The sequence below is a fragment of the Schistocerca piceifrons genome, chromosome X (genome assembly GCF_021461385.2).
Source record: "Schistocerca piceifrons isolate TAMUIC-IGC-003096 chromosome X, iqSchPice1.1, whole genome shotgun sequence".
Taxonomy (NCBI): domain Eukaryota; kingdom Metazoa; phylum Arthropoda; class Insecta; order Orthoptera; family Acrididae; genus Schistocerca; species Schistocerca piceifrons.
Genome location: NC_060149.1, coordinates 689,932,422 through 689,949,735, shown reverse-complemented (window position 1 = coordinate 689,949,735; position 17,314 = coordinate 689,932,422). Strand labels below are relative to the sequence as shown.

General features: G+C 39.5%; 1 protein-coding gene across 1 annotated transcript in view; it reads right to left on the bottom strand.

Annotated features, from left to right (window-relative positions):
* Window positions 1-17,314, bottom strand: part of LOC124723222 (apoptotic protease-activating factor 1) — a 282,007-nt gene that overhangs the window by 195,817 nt on the left and 68,876 nt on the right. Inside the window, exons 7-8 of the mRNA XM_047248407.1 lie at window positions 1,564-1,702; window positions 203-379 (exon numbers count right to left, since the gene is read on the bottom strand). Coding sequence (XP_047104363.1) covers window positions 203-379; window positions 1,564-1,702 — 316 coding nt within the window. The remainder of the gene's footprint in view (window positions 1-202; window positions 380-1,563; window positions 1,703-17,314) is intronic.

Genomic DNA, 17,314 nt, shown 5'->3' with positions numbered 1-17,314 from the left:
GCACAGATGGCTTATGATCAGTTTAGTTTTGTTATGAATGATTGTGGTAAGACTTTCAGTTTTTCTGGGCTATTTATAGTGCTTTAGTTCACATGAAAGCCAAGAGTTAAATGTAAAAATCTTAATTTTGTTTTATAGTTGAACTTTTTATCTTCAGGTTTTCTACAATGAGGAATGCACTCATAAAAAAATATTTTCTTACCTTTTTCTTTTCCTTTGTTAGCCCAAATTTTAAGTAGTCCAAGATAATATCATGAATTCCATACACAGAACTATTGAGTTCTTCATTCCATTTTGAGACAGCTAGAGATTTCTTAACAAAATATGACATAATATCTTCTACTTCATATTTGTTAAGGGACCAAAGAACTTGAAGCACCTAGAACAGTGAAATCCAGATATTTCAACAGAATCTGAAAAGTGATAGAAGTTCAAGTGAATAGAATAATGCAACAATGAAATTTAGTTACATAAGTTTCCCCAAAGAAAAATTATAACTACAGAGCACATCCTATTCCTCAAACTCATAAATTCTCCATTAATACAAATAACCCACATTTTTACAGCTAAAAGAGGAACAGGAAATGGCAGAATCATTGATGAAAGGAAACAATAAATCTTCGCATTGTATGTGATACACTGGGGAAGCATCTAGGGTCACAAACAGTACAGACTCCAACTCGCACATAGAGAAGGGGTAGTTGCATTCTTTTTTATTGTTGAAAAAGAAATTGCATCTTGCCCAGTACGAATATCAGATATTGGCAAACCTCTCTTGTGTATTGGCTATACTCTTCATGACCTCATGTATTTCAGTGAAACTGATTGTAGACTTAATAAACTCCACAAGCTGATGAAATATTATTATTTTACTCTCGCTGCTAATATGTCTACTTTCCACCTGTGCAAACAGTTGATAGTTACACATACTAGTAGGGAGCATATGAAATCACTCTGCTTGCACTAGAATATCTTCACAGATGGCCTGAAGACTGTGAAATGAATGTACCATAAGTACAGGCAATAACTTTTGTTATTGGATTCAGTCAATACTGGATGCTGCCACTTTGTCACCAACAGCCACTTTTCCAGTATATAGTTAACTCTGTTGTTACGTGGCTTCTTTTGCAGTATCACTTGATCTGTCAGGTGTATCCAAATCAAAATATGGTCACTGGAGTAAAAATCGTCAATTGCTTGGAGTAAAAATTGTCAGTTGCTTCCTACTGAACAGTATCTGTAAATGCGGGAGAGTATATGGGTAGATCAGTGATGCAGGATGATTCCATTTGCTATGAACAGCTTATCAGCACTACTTCAGGGGCATGTGGTTGCAGAGCCCCACAACACACTATGCACATTTAAGTCACAGCATGGGAGAACTGAGAAGAGATTTATGTGACAAAATAGTGAACAGTGAAGGATGCCACCTTCAGTCCTAGCACTACTCAGGTTGTCCTTTTGGTGAAGAGTATAACCAGACTGTCAGGATCAAGTATCAGTCTAAATAATATGAAGTTATAATTTTGCCCTGTTAATACATTGGCAGCAAGTAACACAAACCTCAGGTTTGATATTCACATCTTCTTTAAATAGTGCAAAATCCTGGAATCTTTCCTTCTGATATTCTGGTAGATTTCCCACAGACATCCCAACTGCACTTAACAGTTCATCTTGGTAAAATGTACTGCGTCCAGGGGAGCTGAAACAGAATTATGACTATCAAGACACCTATAAGAGATACAATAACTCACCGGGAAGTATAAAAAAATTCTACCACACAAATGAACAAAACTTTAATCTTATACTGAAAAGCCTTTGGCAAAATATAAATATATTAAGGAGTAAAGGTAATAACTCAACAAATTGTTGAGGTGCTGAATCACGTAAACAAGACTGAGAGTGTTGCTAGTTTTCAGATGAAGTCTTCTTCGAAGTCATGATACACATACATGTTTATGGCTATATGGTTCTTGCTGACAACACTGAGCTGGCAGAACAGCTTGAGCTACAGTGCTAGTATACCTTTCAAGAATTCATCAGAAAGCTAATGAAAGCTAGCAGCATTTCGTCTTTTTTTTTCCGCACATCTCAGTGACTATGTGGCTTAACTATTTGGTGAGTTTTTACTTTTACTCCTTAAACTATTTGCAATTCTTTAATTTCACATACTTAGGTTGCTTGGTTAAAATATAGCAAACAGCAGTAGAATAAAAAATTAGAAACTGATTATTACGACTGCATTACTAGGTAGTATCATGTAACATTTAACCAAGTATTCATCACCACCACCACCACCACCACCACCATTATGCTATACACGGCATGCTGTTGGACAAAGGCATCCTCTAGACTATTTTATGCATTACAATCTTCAGCGCCCGGTGTAAATAAATCTTTTATTACAGTCGCGAAAGACAGAATATTTCTCAATATTACATACGACAACTATGTAGTACTTAAATTAAATGAGATATTGTTATCCAGTAAATTTTATATGAAATTTAGGTATCTTGTCCACATTTCATTCTCAAGATTGTGGCAACTAAAATCGACCATACGGAAAGTATACGCTATGGACTTTTACCTCTGCAAACTCTTCAGAATTTCGTGCAATGGTTTACTATATTTAATGCTGCATAATAACTGTGTTGAACATCGAAACAAAAGTAAGTCATTTATGGGGGGAAGGTATCAGTCAAGAAGATGTGTAAAAATCAAATTTTTGGGCCAAATAGTTTTTGTGGAATCAAATGATAAGAGTGTCAAAGCAGTCTGCACAGGCAAGCAGTGCAGTGATGACAAAATCGCGCACAGCGCGGAATGCAGGGAAAGCAGCAGCGGAAGGGTTAATGAAGAGACAAAGCACTATAAATTTCAAAAAATTGCATTCAAACGAATAAAATTCGTGAAGTAAGACACTTCGATATTGTTTTTAAATAACCTTTCGCTTAGTAGCCCAACACCTTAACCGTTACGCTACCGCAGCTCGTCTGGTGAGATATTTCAATGAGGACTCTAATACGTCACGCAAAATACTGACAAACCCTGTTGGTATGACTATCAATTACTCATGCTTCGTCGAAGTACAATAGAAAATAAACAATTACCGCTGTCCTTTATTGCGAAAAAGCGGTTCGTGAGATTGATACAAACACCTTTCCTTGCTATCGCCTGAATTAGGAGTCTTATTGCTTGTTTGGTTTAATTACTTTATAGAATATGAAGCAATTGGTATAAAGAACGCTTTTTCCAAACTTTCTATAGAAGAAAGTCTGCTATCAAGACATTGCTTTTGTTCTATTACTTTATTTATGACTGAACGTTTCTAAAACTGAAGACACTCGTCCGTGCTCTGCACTGCAGTCGAGATTTGGCAACGTCGTTCTCTGTTCATTGGCTGACTGTGTTTTGTGACGTCAGATGCGCAGAACAAACCTAAACTCGACCACCAACATAAATGACGCGCACTTTAGTGAATGTTGAGGCCAGGAGGGTTATGGGCACATAAGATATATTACAGGAAGAGTTCCCACCTGTGCAATTCAGAGAAGCTGGTGTTGGTGAGAAGAATCCAGATGGCACAGGCTGTGAAGCATTCATTTAAATGAAGAACATCATGTTGGGTGGCATGCTCAGCAACAGCGTGATCCAGTTCTTCAGCCACACTTTGTTGGTGGCCATCCGTGTGGACAGACAGCTTGTTGGTTGTCACAGCTACGTAGAATGCAGCACAGTGCTAGCAGCTTAGCTTGTAGATCATATGACTGGTTTTACAAGTAGCCCTGCCTTTGATGGGATAAGTGATGTTTGTGACTGGACTGGAGTAGGTGGTCATATGAGAATGTATGGGACAGGTCTTGTATCTAGGTCTGCTACAAGGATACAAGCCATGAGGTAAGGGGTTGGGAGCAGGGGTTGTGTAGAGATGGACAAGGATATTGTGTAGGTTTGGGGAGCGGTGGAATACCACTGTGGGAGGGGTGGGAAGGATAGTGGGTAGGACATTTCTCATTTCAGGGGATGATGAGAGGTAGTTCAAACCCTGATGGAGAATGTAATTCAGTTGCTCCGGTCCTCGGTACTGAGTTGCGAGGGAAATGTCCCTCTGTGGCTGGACTATGGGAGGTGTTGGGTGACTGGAAAGATGAGGAATGGGAGATCTGTTTTGGTACAAGGTTGGGAGGGTAATTACAGTCTGCAAAGGCTTCAGTGAGAACCTTGGTACATTTTGGGAGGGACCACATGGCTACGCTGCATGGAAGGGACTTCTTGGTATTGAATGGGTGGCAGTTGTCGAAGTGGAGGTACTGCTTGTGGTTGGTAGGTTCGATATGGACAGAGGTACTGATGTAGCCATCTTTGAGGTGGAGGTCAACAATGAGGAAGATGGCTTGTCGGGTTGAGAAGGACCGGGTGAAATGAATGGGAGAGAAGGTGTTGAGGTTCTTAGGAAATGTGGATAGGGTATTTTCATTCTCAATCTAGATCACAAAGACGTCATCAGTGAATCTGAACCAGGTGAGGGGTTTGGGATTCTGGGTGTTTAGGTAGCATTCCTCTAGATGGCCCATGAATAGGGTGGCATAGGATGGTGTTATGCGGGTACCCATAGCCATACCCCAGATTTGTTTGTAGGTAATGCCTTCAAAGGAGAAATAATTGTGAGTGGGGATATAGTTAGTTATGGCGACTAGGAAGGAGGTTTTCGGTTTGGAATCTGTTGGGCATTAGGAAGGTAGTGTTCAATAGAGGTAAGGCCACGGTCATTAGGGATGTTAGTGTAAAGGAAGGCGGCAACATAGTGATGAGCAGGGCACCGTGTAGTAAAGGAACAAGAACTGTGGAGAGTCAGAGCAGGAAATGGTTGGTATCTTTTATGTAGGAGGGTAGGTTGAGGGTACTAGGTTGAAGGTGTTGGTCTATGAGAGCAGAGACTCTCTCAGTGGGGGCACAGAAACCGACCGCAATGGGGCATCCCAGGTGGTTGGGTTTGTGGACTTCAGGAAGCATGTAGAAGGGAGGAGTGTGGGGAGTGGTAGGGATCAGGAGAGAGATGGACTCTGGGGATGAGGCTAAGGATTTGAGGAGAGACTGGAGATCCTTCTGGATTTCTGGAATGGGGCCACTGTGGCAGGGTTTGTAGGTGGCTGAATTTGACAGCTAGTGGAGTCCTTCTGTCAGATAATCCTTGCAGTTCAAAACAACAGTGGTGGAGCCTTTGTTAGCAGGTAGGATTATAAGGTCAGAATCAGTTTTTAGGTGGGTGGATTGCAGTTCTTTCCATGGATGTACAGTCAGTTTGCATGTTGAGGGATTTAGAGAAAGATGGTGAAGCAAGGTTCAAGGTTAAGAAATTTTGGAAAGCTAACAGGGGGTGATTTGGGGGGCAGTGGGGTGGATCACAGTTGGACGGAGGAGTGAAATGAGTCAGGCAGGGTTCAACACTGGTCTTTGGTTGAGTCAGACTGATAGGTTTGGTGGCGAAAAAGTGTTTCCACTGTAGGGACCGGAGAAGGAGAGAAGGTCTTTAACAAGTCCTGCATGATTGAATTTGGGAGTCAGGCAAAAGGTGAGGCCTTTGGAAAGGACTGATATTTCTGCGGGACTAAGGCTTTTGGAGGAAAGGTTAATGACTGTGTTTCATGTCTGTTTAGATTCTGTGAGGTAGTGGGAGAGAGTTTTGGAGGATTGGGTAAATGTAGTAGGTGTGTGAGACAGGGTTTGTCTGCTATGAGGGGACATGATTGAGGTTTGGAGGTTGTCGAAGAGGTGGTGGGCAGTGATAGTCCAAGGTGGGAGTAGGAAGTGAGCAGAGTGGAGAGTTTTTAGAGGTGGCATTGTGCATGATTTTCTATTTCCTGGAGGGCAAGGGCTTCAGTGTGTTTTATGGGATTCAGGAATTTGGGATTGCATAGGAGAACTTTATAGATGAAGAGAAGGTATTGCAAGGGAGTTTGGGCTTGATTGATATGGTTTTGTGGGTCTATGTACATGAGGGCTAAGGATCAGCAGAATCTGAACATATGGAGGACATTGTAGAAGGGAGAGTGGCAGCCACCTGTGGGTGTCACATCTGCAGTGACAAGCGGTCCCTCTCAAAATGTATAGAGGGTCTCACTGAGGTCTTTCCAGACCATAACTAGCCTCCCAACCTCATACTAAAACAGATCCATGCCTTATCTTTCCAGTCACCCACCATCTCCCAAAGTCCCACAGTCTGGCCACAAAGGGGCATTCCCCTTGTGACTCAGTACCAGGCAGGACAGGAGCAACTGAATTACATTCTCTGCCTGGGTTTTGACTGTCTCTCGTTGTACTGTGAAATGAGAAACGTCCTGCCCACTATCCTTCCCACCCCTCGCAGAGTGGCATTACACTACCCCCAAACCTACACAATATCTTTGTCCATCCCTACATGACCCCTGCTCCCAACACCTTGCCTCATGGCTCATATCCTTGTAATAGACCTAGATACAAGACCTGTCCCACACATCCTTCCACCACCACCTACTCCAGTCCAGTCACAAACATCACGTATCCCACCAAAGGAAGGGCTATCTGTGAAACCAGTCATCTGATCTACAAGCCAAACTGCTAGCACTGTGCTGCATTTTACGTGGGCATGAAAACCAACAAGCTGTCTGCCCACATGAATGGCCACTGACAAGGTGTGGCCAAGAAACAACTGGATCATGCTGAGCATGCCACACATTCTTCATTTCAATGTCTGGTCCACAGCCTGTGCCATCTGGATCCTTCCTGCCAACACCAGCTTTTCTGAACTGTGCAGATGGGAACTCTCCCTGCAATATATCCTACGTTCCTGCAACCTCTTGGCATCAATTTTCATTAGTCATTGTTTTTACCCATCTAGCCCTTTCCTTGTTCCCATTCCAGTACTACACAGCCCTCTATTCCACCAACACATGCAGTCTTTTTACTTCTCTCCTTTTCCTCTCTGCCCCTCCTCCCTCTCTCCCCCATCCTCCATCTAACCTCCTGACAGCACCTACATGCCCCCACTCTTTCTCCACCTAGTCCCTGCATACTCCCACTAGCAGCATATTTTACCATCTCCCACCCCTCCCTACCGTGTTATCCCTCCCCCTCTCAGCCCTAGCTGCCTCCTTATCTCCAACTAGCTGCCTCTCCCATCACTCCCATCATGTGTTGCTGCACGTAGTCTGGCTTCAGGTGCAAGACTCCCTCTCTCTCTCTCTCTCTCTCTCTCTCTCTCTCTCTCTCTCTCTCTCTCTCTGTGTGTGTGTGTGTGTGTGTGTGTGTGTGTGTGTGTGTGTGTGTGTGTGTGTGTGTGTGTGTGTGTTTGCCTATCTGCAGCTCAGCATCTCTGCTATATGGTGAGTAGCAATTATCCTTTTCATGATACTGTTACATTCCATCCTGGATTTTCCATTGTCTGGCTTAACAAAACTGTAACCTTTCTGCTTCAAGGACATTGCAAGCTTAGCTTTCAAAATTCTATTAACAGTCATTTTCTACTCTTCCATTTGTTTATTATTTCCTACCTATCCAAACATTGCCTTCAGTTACCCTAAAAACACAAAACTGTAAACAGTTTCTATGACTTCAATGTTAATCTGTGGTATTTTCTTTTTGAAATGTTGATCATACATTGTTCTGGTTTTATTATAGTTGATTTCAGGCCTATTTTCAAACTGGTTCTGTTCAATTCTTCAATCAACTGTTGAATTTTATGAGCAGCAGGTTGAAGGAAGGAATAATAGTGTTTAACAGTGTATCAATGATAAGGTATTTAAAGATGAGCACAGTTTTGATTGAAGCAGGAATTTTTGTTTTTTTTTTTTTTTTTCTTCAAAGGAACCATCATGGCATTTGCCATAGATGGTTCAAGATAACCACAGAAAATATACATTGGAATGGTCAGACTGACAACTAACCTTACAACTGGTACCCCTCGAGTGAGGACATTTAAATGTGCAACAATTACAAATGCAAGAAACTCACAGTCAATTACAAATGCAAGAAACTCACAGTCAAGTTGAAGGAACTATAGAAAAAGACAAGTGGCAAATTACAGGCACAGTGATTATGTTAAGATGGGAGTGAAGAAGAGGCCAGAATGTGACTACTATAGCAGTTGCGGAAGAACTCATGGATAGGTATCTAGCTTACAGGCAACAGGAAGACCAATGGGAAGCTGTAAATACAGCTGCAGTTCTGTGTGGAGATCAACCAATGAGAAACCAGCCTGACATAAAACAATCAATCTGCAGTATGGTGGTGACAATGCAGCAGAAGTAGGTTCAGAATTAATAACTGTTTTCACAACAACTGGCAAGGAAGTTAACACTAAAATGTTTTACAGTAAAGAACAAAGACTAGGAATAATGAAGAAAAGGAAGTAGTAGTACAAATCAAACTTTCTGGTGACAGTTGTATAATCTTGCTTAGCCTCAAGGTCATAAAATGAAATAAATGAATTATCAATCAGTTTCCAAACAGCAAGAGCATTCCCAATTAACTACTCTGATTAGGAAAGAAGAATATAATACAGAGGTTACAATGTTATTGTGAAATAGGGGTCACATAGCAAAAATCAAGTGATAAAGGAATTGTCAGTCACTAGTAGTGTTCATTTGTTAATGAAGACACTGACATAGAAGAAAAATGACATCTGTTGTTTAAACATACTTGAATATTGTTCATCCGTAGAGGCCGAATTAGATGCTTAATAAAAACCGTAAAATATGCATGAAAAATGCTTAAAAATGCATGAAAAGTGTCGAAATATGCATGATCAAATAATAAAAAAACATGGTAGTTACTGCATGTATTATATCTCAAAGTCAAACTGTGCATATCAATTATGAGGAAGAGCACTGGCCATGAGAAAAATCAGTACATTTAGAATGCTGATATCATTTTCTGAATACTTTCTGGTAGTGGTTAGGAAGGGGGCCTTTCTGGGATTAATTTCTAAAAATTTGCAAACTGGGGAGGCATACTGTGTTTCAAGACTTGTTCCTTCTTTGCTATTGTTGTTGGTAACAAGTGGATGCAATGTGAGTGACTTGCAGCGAAACAATGGATATGTACAGGACCAACTTTGAGATATATCGCACGCAGAGGGGCACACTCAGAAACTCCGTAATATTTTATTTAAAAACCAATATACAGTCATGAATTTTTGAACAGCATTAACTTTTAATTAATACTAGTGGACCAAAGTATCATTTACAATTTATTTTACATTTTTCTACTATTGTAAACATAAATGACTACATACTGTTCCAAATATTCAGTAGTAAGATTGTATCTTTGATCAATCAAAAAGCAGAAAAGGACCATGCTACGTCAACTGAGGTAACTGGGCAGTATTTGAATTTGGATGCTAAGTTGGCACTTATTGTTTCTGGTAAAAGTTCACCCATCCCATTAATGAAACTATCAATTTGGCACAAGGATTCAAAGTCTGGATAATTGTTTAAAATGTTTTCAAACTTTTCTTTAAGTTTCCTTGGGAATACCTCCGGCAACAAGGAGTTCACCAGAATAATTTTATTCATTAAATGAATAGATTCATTGAACCCCATACCTTGAGTTTCAAGCTTTTCAATACGTGCAGGTATACGGGAAAAGTGAGAGCTAATCACAGCAATGTCTTTTTTAATGGCGGAATCATTAAACACTTCCTTGCACTGGCAAAATGCCAAAGTCTCTGCACTGTCGAAGTCATTTACTACCCCTCTGATGGCCACAAAATGTTCATTGTAAAACAACACAGCTTCGACCCATGTACCCTGAGTTACCACTGGTTCAGGAGGTAAAGCCACATTTGATAGTTAGTTGTTTTATTTTTTTATTTTTTTTAGGTCTTGATGCAAGCAGGAACCTTTAGAAACACTTTCTTTGTGGATGAAATCAGTTTATTTACATTCACAAATGTGGAACATACTTCTTCAGCAAGGCAATGTACTCCATGAGCAAAGCACGTCCCATGAATCAAATTGGAATACAATACTCACAGGGCTTTTCCTGCTTTGATCATATAGGGAGCAGCATCTGAAATAAACACAAAAACCCTTTCATATGCATGAGATTCTGTAAATATTTTTCTAATACCCTCATTCACAAACCTGGTGATCATAAAATGATTTACTTTTTCAAGTTCTTTGCAGCATGCTAAAAAGGAAGAAAAAGGCTTTTCTTTGAAAGCACCAACAGTTAAATTTGCAATGTAACAGCCACAAGTGTCTGTAGTTTTGTCAACTGAAATCCAGATAAAACTATCCTCGAGTTCCTTGCATTTTTCTTCCAGAACATTTGCATAAATTGTCAGTATGTAATTTTTACACAATGTTGATTCATCTGGTGTGTTTTGATTTATGCAGTATTTGCGCAGGAAGCCTTTGAGGATAGGGTTTGTAAGTCTGTGAGGGCGAATATTGCTTGCAATGAATGCTTCACATAGATCAATGTTAAACCAAGTTTTTTGGTTTCCTTCAGACAAATCCCTGCTACTGCAACTTGCTGTTGTCAGAAGTTGTTGTCGTGGCCCTTTCTTCTGCATTCCTGCGATATGAAGACTTGTCTTGACATGCTGGTCTATTTGAAACTTTCTTTTTGCACAAAACGTTTCTCGCACTTTACAATATAAAACAATTCAGTCATATGTAAATGTTCCAGAATAGTCAGCTATCCATGAAACACATTTCTTATTTCGGGTGGCATGGCACACAACACGTTACACACTACATGCTGTAAACACATTCAACTGTATACAAGTAAATAGAAAACTAAACTGAAACAGTGGACGTGTGACTAAAAGCTTGTGTAGTTTAATTTAACTGCTGTCATGCATCCGGTACGACAGCGGAGGGGATTAACCAGGGGCGCGCGTGCAGGAGCATTGACTTTGTCTGCCTGTTCCTTTTCCTCTTCTGTAATGATTTTGTTATGCAGTGGCCTCTCGGTTACTGACTGCACGCAGTTCTAGGTCACAGTCAATCTGTGAGACATCAAAACTAGATTGAGCTAGAGACTGCCTGTCTAAATTTTTAAAATATTGTAAACATAAAGTGAAATGATGAATCATCACTAGTTTTTAGTTAAAATATGCAATAACTGGTGAAAAGCAGCCAAATATGGAAATGCATATGCAACCTGCAAATGCATATGATCCGGTCTCTGCTCATCAGCATGGGATTTCTACAGGTTCATTAAGTAAGCATGAAAGCGTCACAGAGATGATCAACCATCTCCAGTGGCAGATCCTACAAGAGAGGTATTTTGCATTGCCATGTGGTTTAATAGCAAAGTTCCAAGAGCCTACATTCTTAAAAGAGTCAACAAATATGTTACTTCCTCATTCATATATGCAGCAAAAAGACCACAAAGATAAAATTAGAAAGATCTGAGCCCCCACAGGGGCTTACCAGCAATCGTTCTTCATGTGAACCACCTGTGACAAACAGGAAAGGAGAGAAGTGACTGTGGCGCGCAAAGCACCCTCCACCACAAACTGCAAGGTGGCTCACGGATTATGAATGTAGATGCAGAGGTAACATCACATCTGAGTAGCAACTTAAACAGCTTGAGAGGAAAAAAATACAGAAAACAATTAAGAAACTAGTACTGAAATCAGCAGTGTCATTGATGACTTGAAAATTGTGATGAATCAGAATTATTAGGATTTTAATAATAATCTGAAATGTGCACAATGTAAAGATGACTAAATAAATGTAACTAACTGTGAATTCATTAGAAATATAGACTCAGAGAAAAACTGTTTTGAGAAAGATTACAAAATGTGAATGAAGATTTGGACCCACAACTAGTTCTACAAGCACTGAAAGACTGTAAAATGCAAAACAAACTGAAAACTATTGTAATAAGCACAGGGAAGATTCAAGCCATAGACAATGTAAATAGTGCAAATGTATAATAATAATAACAATAATGAACTGAAATGCCAAACTGAGCAAACAGATACTGACATAAAGAATACAGAAATAAAATGCATATAGTAATGGAAGGTCCTTATGAAATGTAAATAATGTGAAGAACACAGGTAACAACTCGCTGAATAGCAGAGGCACTGAGTCGTCAAAAAGCAGTTAATAAAATTAATGGAACTGTACCAAAATTACCAGCAGTCAATAAAGTAAAAAAGACTGCCAATGAATATAAGGTAAACAAAGTGCAGAAGGTAACTACCAACGCCTCTTTTCTTCTGAAGTAGAATATTTACAGCATAGTTCCAGTTTTACAAAACTCTCCATCTTCTCAGACATTCTGTAATTAATTCTGCAGGTTCCTTCTGTATCTTCGCAGACATTCTGTAATTAATTCTGCAGGTTCCTTTTGTATTAATTTGCCTCTAACTTAAACCATTTCTACTGCAACACCATCATCTTTTCTTCATCTGTCAAATGAGTTGCTAAACCTCCTCTGGCATCACTACTGGAATGCCATTATTAGCTACCTCTGTTTCTGCTTTGTCATCTGACCAACAGAAATATTTAAGGAAACTTCAAATGCTTGTTAAACTTTCTCTCTGTTATATGCCACTTCAACAAGGAAAAATATAATCTTCTAGCTGGAGAAATTTTATTTGCCTGGATTGCATGTGAATTACATATGTGGGCAACTAATTTCAGCAAACTTTAATTGTCATCTTCTAATCTGAAAGAACGTTTTTATATTTACAATAGTATTTTCAACAGCTTTTTACATTCTAATGGTCAACATACATCTGAGGAACATTTTTCAAAATTGTGTTTTACATACATTTAACGTACATCAATCTATTGTCACTGTATGTGGTGCACTATCATCTAATCTTGAATACATAGGAACTTAACCCGAGTGGAAAGCTCTGAAATATTTAATGAGTTGTGAAATGTACATCAAAAAGACAGATTAGAGCCCACAGGAGGGGGAGTGTTCATTGTAGCTGACAAAAATATTGTCTCTATTGACATTGAAGTTGAGTGTGACAGTGAAGTTATCTGGCCGTGTATAACAGTTCTAGGTGAAACTAAGTTAATAGTTGGATGTTTTTACCAGCCACTCAGTTCTGCTGTGACAGTTATAGAGTCATTCAAAGAATGCCAATGGTTAGTAGTGTGTAAATACCCAGATCATGCATTGCTAGTTGGAGGCGACTTTAACCTACCAAGCATAGAATGGATGTCTATGGATGCATTTCATGGGGTACCGACAGACAGCTTTCTGAAAACTGTCTTGAGCCACTAGTTTGGCAGCCCAAATTCAGTGGAAATATCCCAGACCTTGCAGCTACAAACAGGCCATACCTTATTGACAGCATCAGTACAGAAACAGATACTAGCGATCATGATGTCATTATAGCAACTATGGTTACAAAAGTTAATAAATCAGTCAAGAAGGCTAGGAGAGTCTTTGTGCTAGAAAGAGCAGATAAGTTGTTAGCATCCCACTTAGAGAGTGGATTGACATCACTTAGTTGTAATAAGATGGATGAAGAAGAATGATGGCCAAAGGTTAAAGAGATTGGAACCATGGTCTAGAGAATTATGTGCCTAACAGTGGATTAAGGCACTAAAAGACCCACCATGGCTTAATAATGAGATTTGGAAACTGCTGAGGAAGCAAATACTGTTGCACTCTTGGTTCATAAGAGAATGGGCAAATGACAATAAGCAAAGGTTAGTAGAGATTCATGTACCTGTGAGAAGATCTATGTGCAAAGCATACAACTACTACCACCATCATGCCTTAGCAAAAGATCTAGCTGGCAACTCAAGAAAATTCTGATCCTACGTAAAATTGCTAAGTGGGTCTAGGGCTTCCATCGTCACTTAATGACCAGCTTGGTGTAGCAGTTGAAGATACCAAAACGAAAGCCGAAGTTTTAAATTTCACGTTCAAGAAATAATTCACACTGGATAATCATACAAACATACTGTTATCTGACCATCTAACAGTCTCCTGTATGGATGACCCTAGCCTAGAGAAACAACTGAATTAGTAGAAAGCATCTAAGTCAGCAAGTCCAAATGGAATCCCAGTTTGGTTTTTCAAAGAGTACTCTTGGCATTGCCCGCCCACTTATCTTGCATTTATCATGAATCTCTGATCCAGTGCAGAGTCCCAAGCAATTGGAAAAAAGCACAGGTGACTCCTGTGTATGAGAAGGGCAAAAGAACAGACTCACAAAATTACCAAATAATATCCCCAACATTAGTTTGCTGCAGAATCCTTGAACATATTCTCAGTTTGAATACAACAAATTTTCTTGAGACAGAGAAGCTTTAGTCCATGAATCATAGTTTTAGAAAACATCGCATGTATCAAGCTCAGATTGCCCCCTTTTTTTTTCAAATGATATACTCTGAACTATGGATGAAGGACAATAGGCAAATTCCATATTTCTAGATTCCCAGAAAGCATTTGACACGATGTCCTATTCCAAGCTGCTAAAAAGGTACAAGCACGTGGAATAGATTCACAGATCTACATCATACTCCGCAAGCCACAAGCCACCTATTGGTGCGTGGCGGACAGTACTTTTGGTACCATTATCTGATCCCACCCACCCTGTTCCACTCACGAATAGTGCATGGGAAGAATGATTGTCAGTGAGCCTCTGTACTGGCTCTAATTTTTCGAATTTTCCCCTCGTGGTCAATATGCGAGATGTATGTGGGGGGAAGTAATATGTTGTCTGACTCCTCCTGAAAAGTGCTGTCATGAAATTCCAGTAGTAAATCTCTTCGTGATACACAATGTATCTCTTGCAACGTCTGTCAGTGGAGTTTGTTTCGTACCTCCGTAACACTATCTTCCCGGCTAAACGATCCCGTGACGAAACGCGCCACTCTTCATTGGATCTTCCCTATCTCCTCAATCAGTCCTACCTGATAGGGATCCCAGATAGATGAACAATACGCAAGAATTAGGTGAACAAGTGCCTTATAAGCTACTTCTTTCATGGATGAGTTACATTTCCTTAAGATTCTTCCAATGAATCTCTGAGTCTTATGTCTGCTTTTCCCACTATCTTTTTTACATGGTCATTCCACTTAAGGTCGTTCTGGATAGTTAAGCCTAGATATCTTACAGCAGACACTGTCTCCAACTGTTTGTCATCAATAGTGTAGCTGTACAGTAGTGGATTTATTTTCCTATGTCTGTGCAATATGTTGTATTTATTTATATTCAGGGTCAACTGCCAGAGTCTGCACCATTCATCAGTTCTCTGCAGGTCATTCTGCAAATTCTTACTATCTTCTGGCATTGCTACTTTGGTATAAACAACTGCATCATCTGCAACTGGCCTTAAAGATATGTGATATGTGAGAAGCTCGAAAACTTCACAAGTTATAGAACCCAGTATGTTGTCCTTGACGGCGAATGTTTATCAGAGACAAGGGTATCGTCAGGAGTGCACTAGGGAAGTATGATAGGACCACTGTTATATAAATAAACGATTTGGCCGACAGGGTGGGTAGCAATCTGTGGTTGTTTACTGATGATGCCTTATTTTACGGTAAGGTATTGTCATTGAGTGACTGTAGGGGGATACAAGCTGACTTAGACAAAATTTATAGTTGGTGTGATGAATGGCAGATAGCTCTAAATGTAGAAAAATGTAAGTTAATGTGGATGAGCAGGAAAAAGTCTCGTAATGATTGTATACAGCATTAGTAGTGACCTGCTTGACACAGTTACATTGTTGAAATGTCTGAGTGTAACGCTGCAAAGTAATATGAAATGGAACAAGCATATGAGGATTGTAACAGAAAAGGTGAATGATCGACTTCGGTTAACTGGGAGAATTCTGGGAAAGTGTGGTTAATCCGTAAAGGAGACAGCATATAGGATGTTAGTGTGACTTATTCTTGAGAATTGCTCAAGTGCTTGGGATCTGTACCAGGTCAGATTAAAGGAAGATATGGAAGCAATTCACAGGTAGGATGCTAGATTTCTTACTGGTAGGTTCAAACAACACACAGGAGTTACAGAAATGATTCAGAAACTCAAATAGGAATACCTGGAGGGAAGGCAACATTCTTTTCAAGGAACACTACTGAGAAAATTTAAAGAACCGGCATTTGAAGCCAACTGAAGAACGGTTGTGTTGGTTCTAATATACATTGCATGAAAGGATCACACATACAAGATACGAGAAATTAGGGTTCGTACAGAGGCATATACACAGTCGTTTTTCCCTCATTATATTTTCGAGTGGAACAGAAAAGGAAATGACTAGTAATGGTAAGAGTACCCTTTGCCATGTGCCATAAGGTAGATTGTGAAGTATCAATGTAGATGTAGACGTAATATAAATAAAAATTATTATGGAACATTCAATGTCAAAACTACAATAAAACGTATCAGAGGTGCACATACCTAGCTGGAGCAAACGCATTAGTGTCACATGATACAGCAAATGATAAAACTTTACATGTGATATATATTCACAGAAGTTGATATTAAAATACATTTCGAATACAAGGACTGCATTGTGTTATGGAGTACCACCAGATGGCAGCAAAATCCTACTTGGTAACTTAGAAAACCTAATACATAAATGTTTTCCAAGCTTTTATATTGTATACAATGGTGATAGTACTCTACATTTGTAAGAGCTTTTTTATAACATTTTAAAACAATTTGAAAACAGTTTCTTATTAAGAGACAAGAAATACCCATGTCAAGTCACTGCAAATAGGGCACCATTTAAAAGTAGACAGTCCAAGTTACTACAGTGGAACTTCAATTTTACATTCTCTCATTTTAAGTTTTTCATGATTCTACACCATAAATTCTTAGCCCCCATGAAAAGCACATAGAATAATTGCTAAAAATTCCCCGATTTTATATTTATTCCTAGTAAGGTTTACCTCGATTCTAAGTTCTAACTCAACATCTCACTTGACTTTGTCCCGTTTTCTTCCTATCAACATTTGATGTGACTGAATGAGTTACAAGTGGCACAAAAGGCAGATGGTTCGCACTATGGGTGGTGGTAGAGTTAAGGGAATGTTTTACGCCATTGTGGAGGAGGGAGATGTGAGAGAGGAAATGCTGATGTAATCCACACTCAGTTTTGCCCACACAACTTGCAACATTTAGCTTCACTGCACAATTATGATACAACTACTGCTAGGTTGTAGTGGTAATGAGAAAACAAGACAGTCGATGCAAAGTATTCCAGACTGAGCCAATATATGATGCAGGGACCCAGCCACCACCTTCTCTTGTGCCAATTATAACTTAGTCTCATCTCTTTGCAAGTACCTCTGATGTACTGTATTCAGCAACAATATCAATCATTAAACTT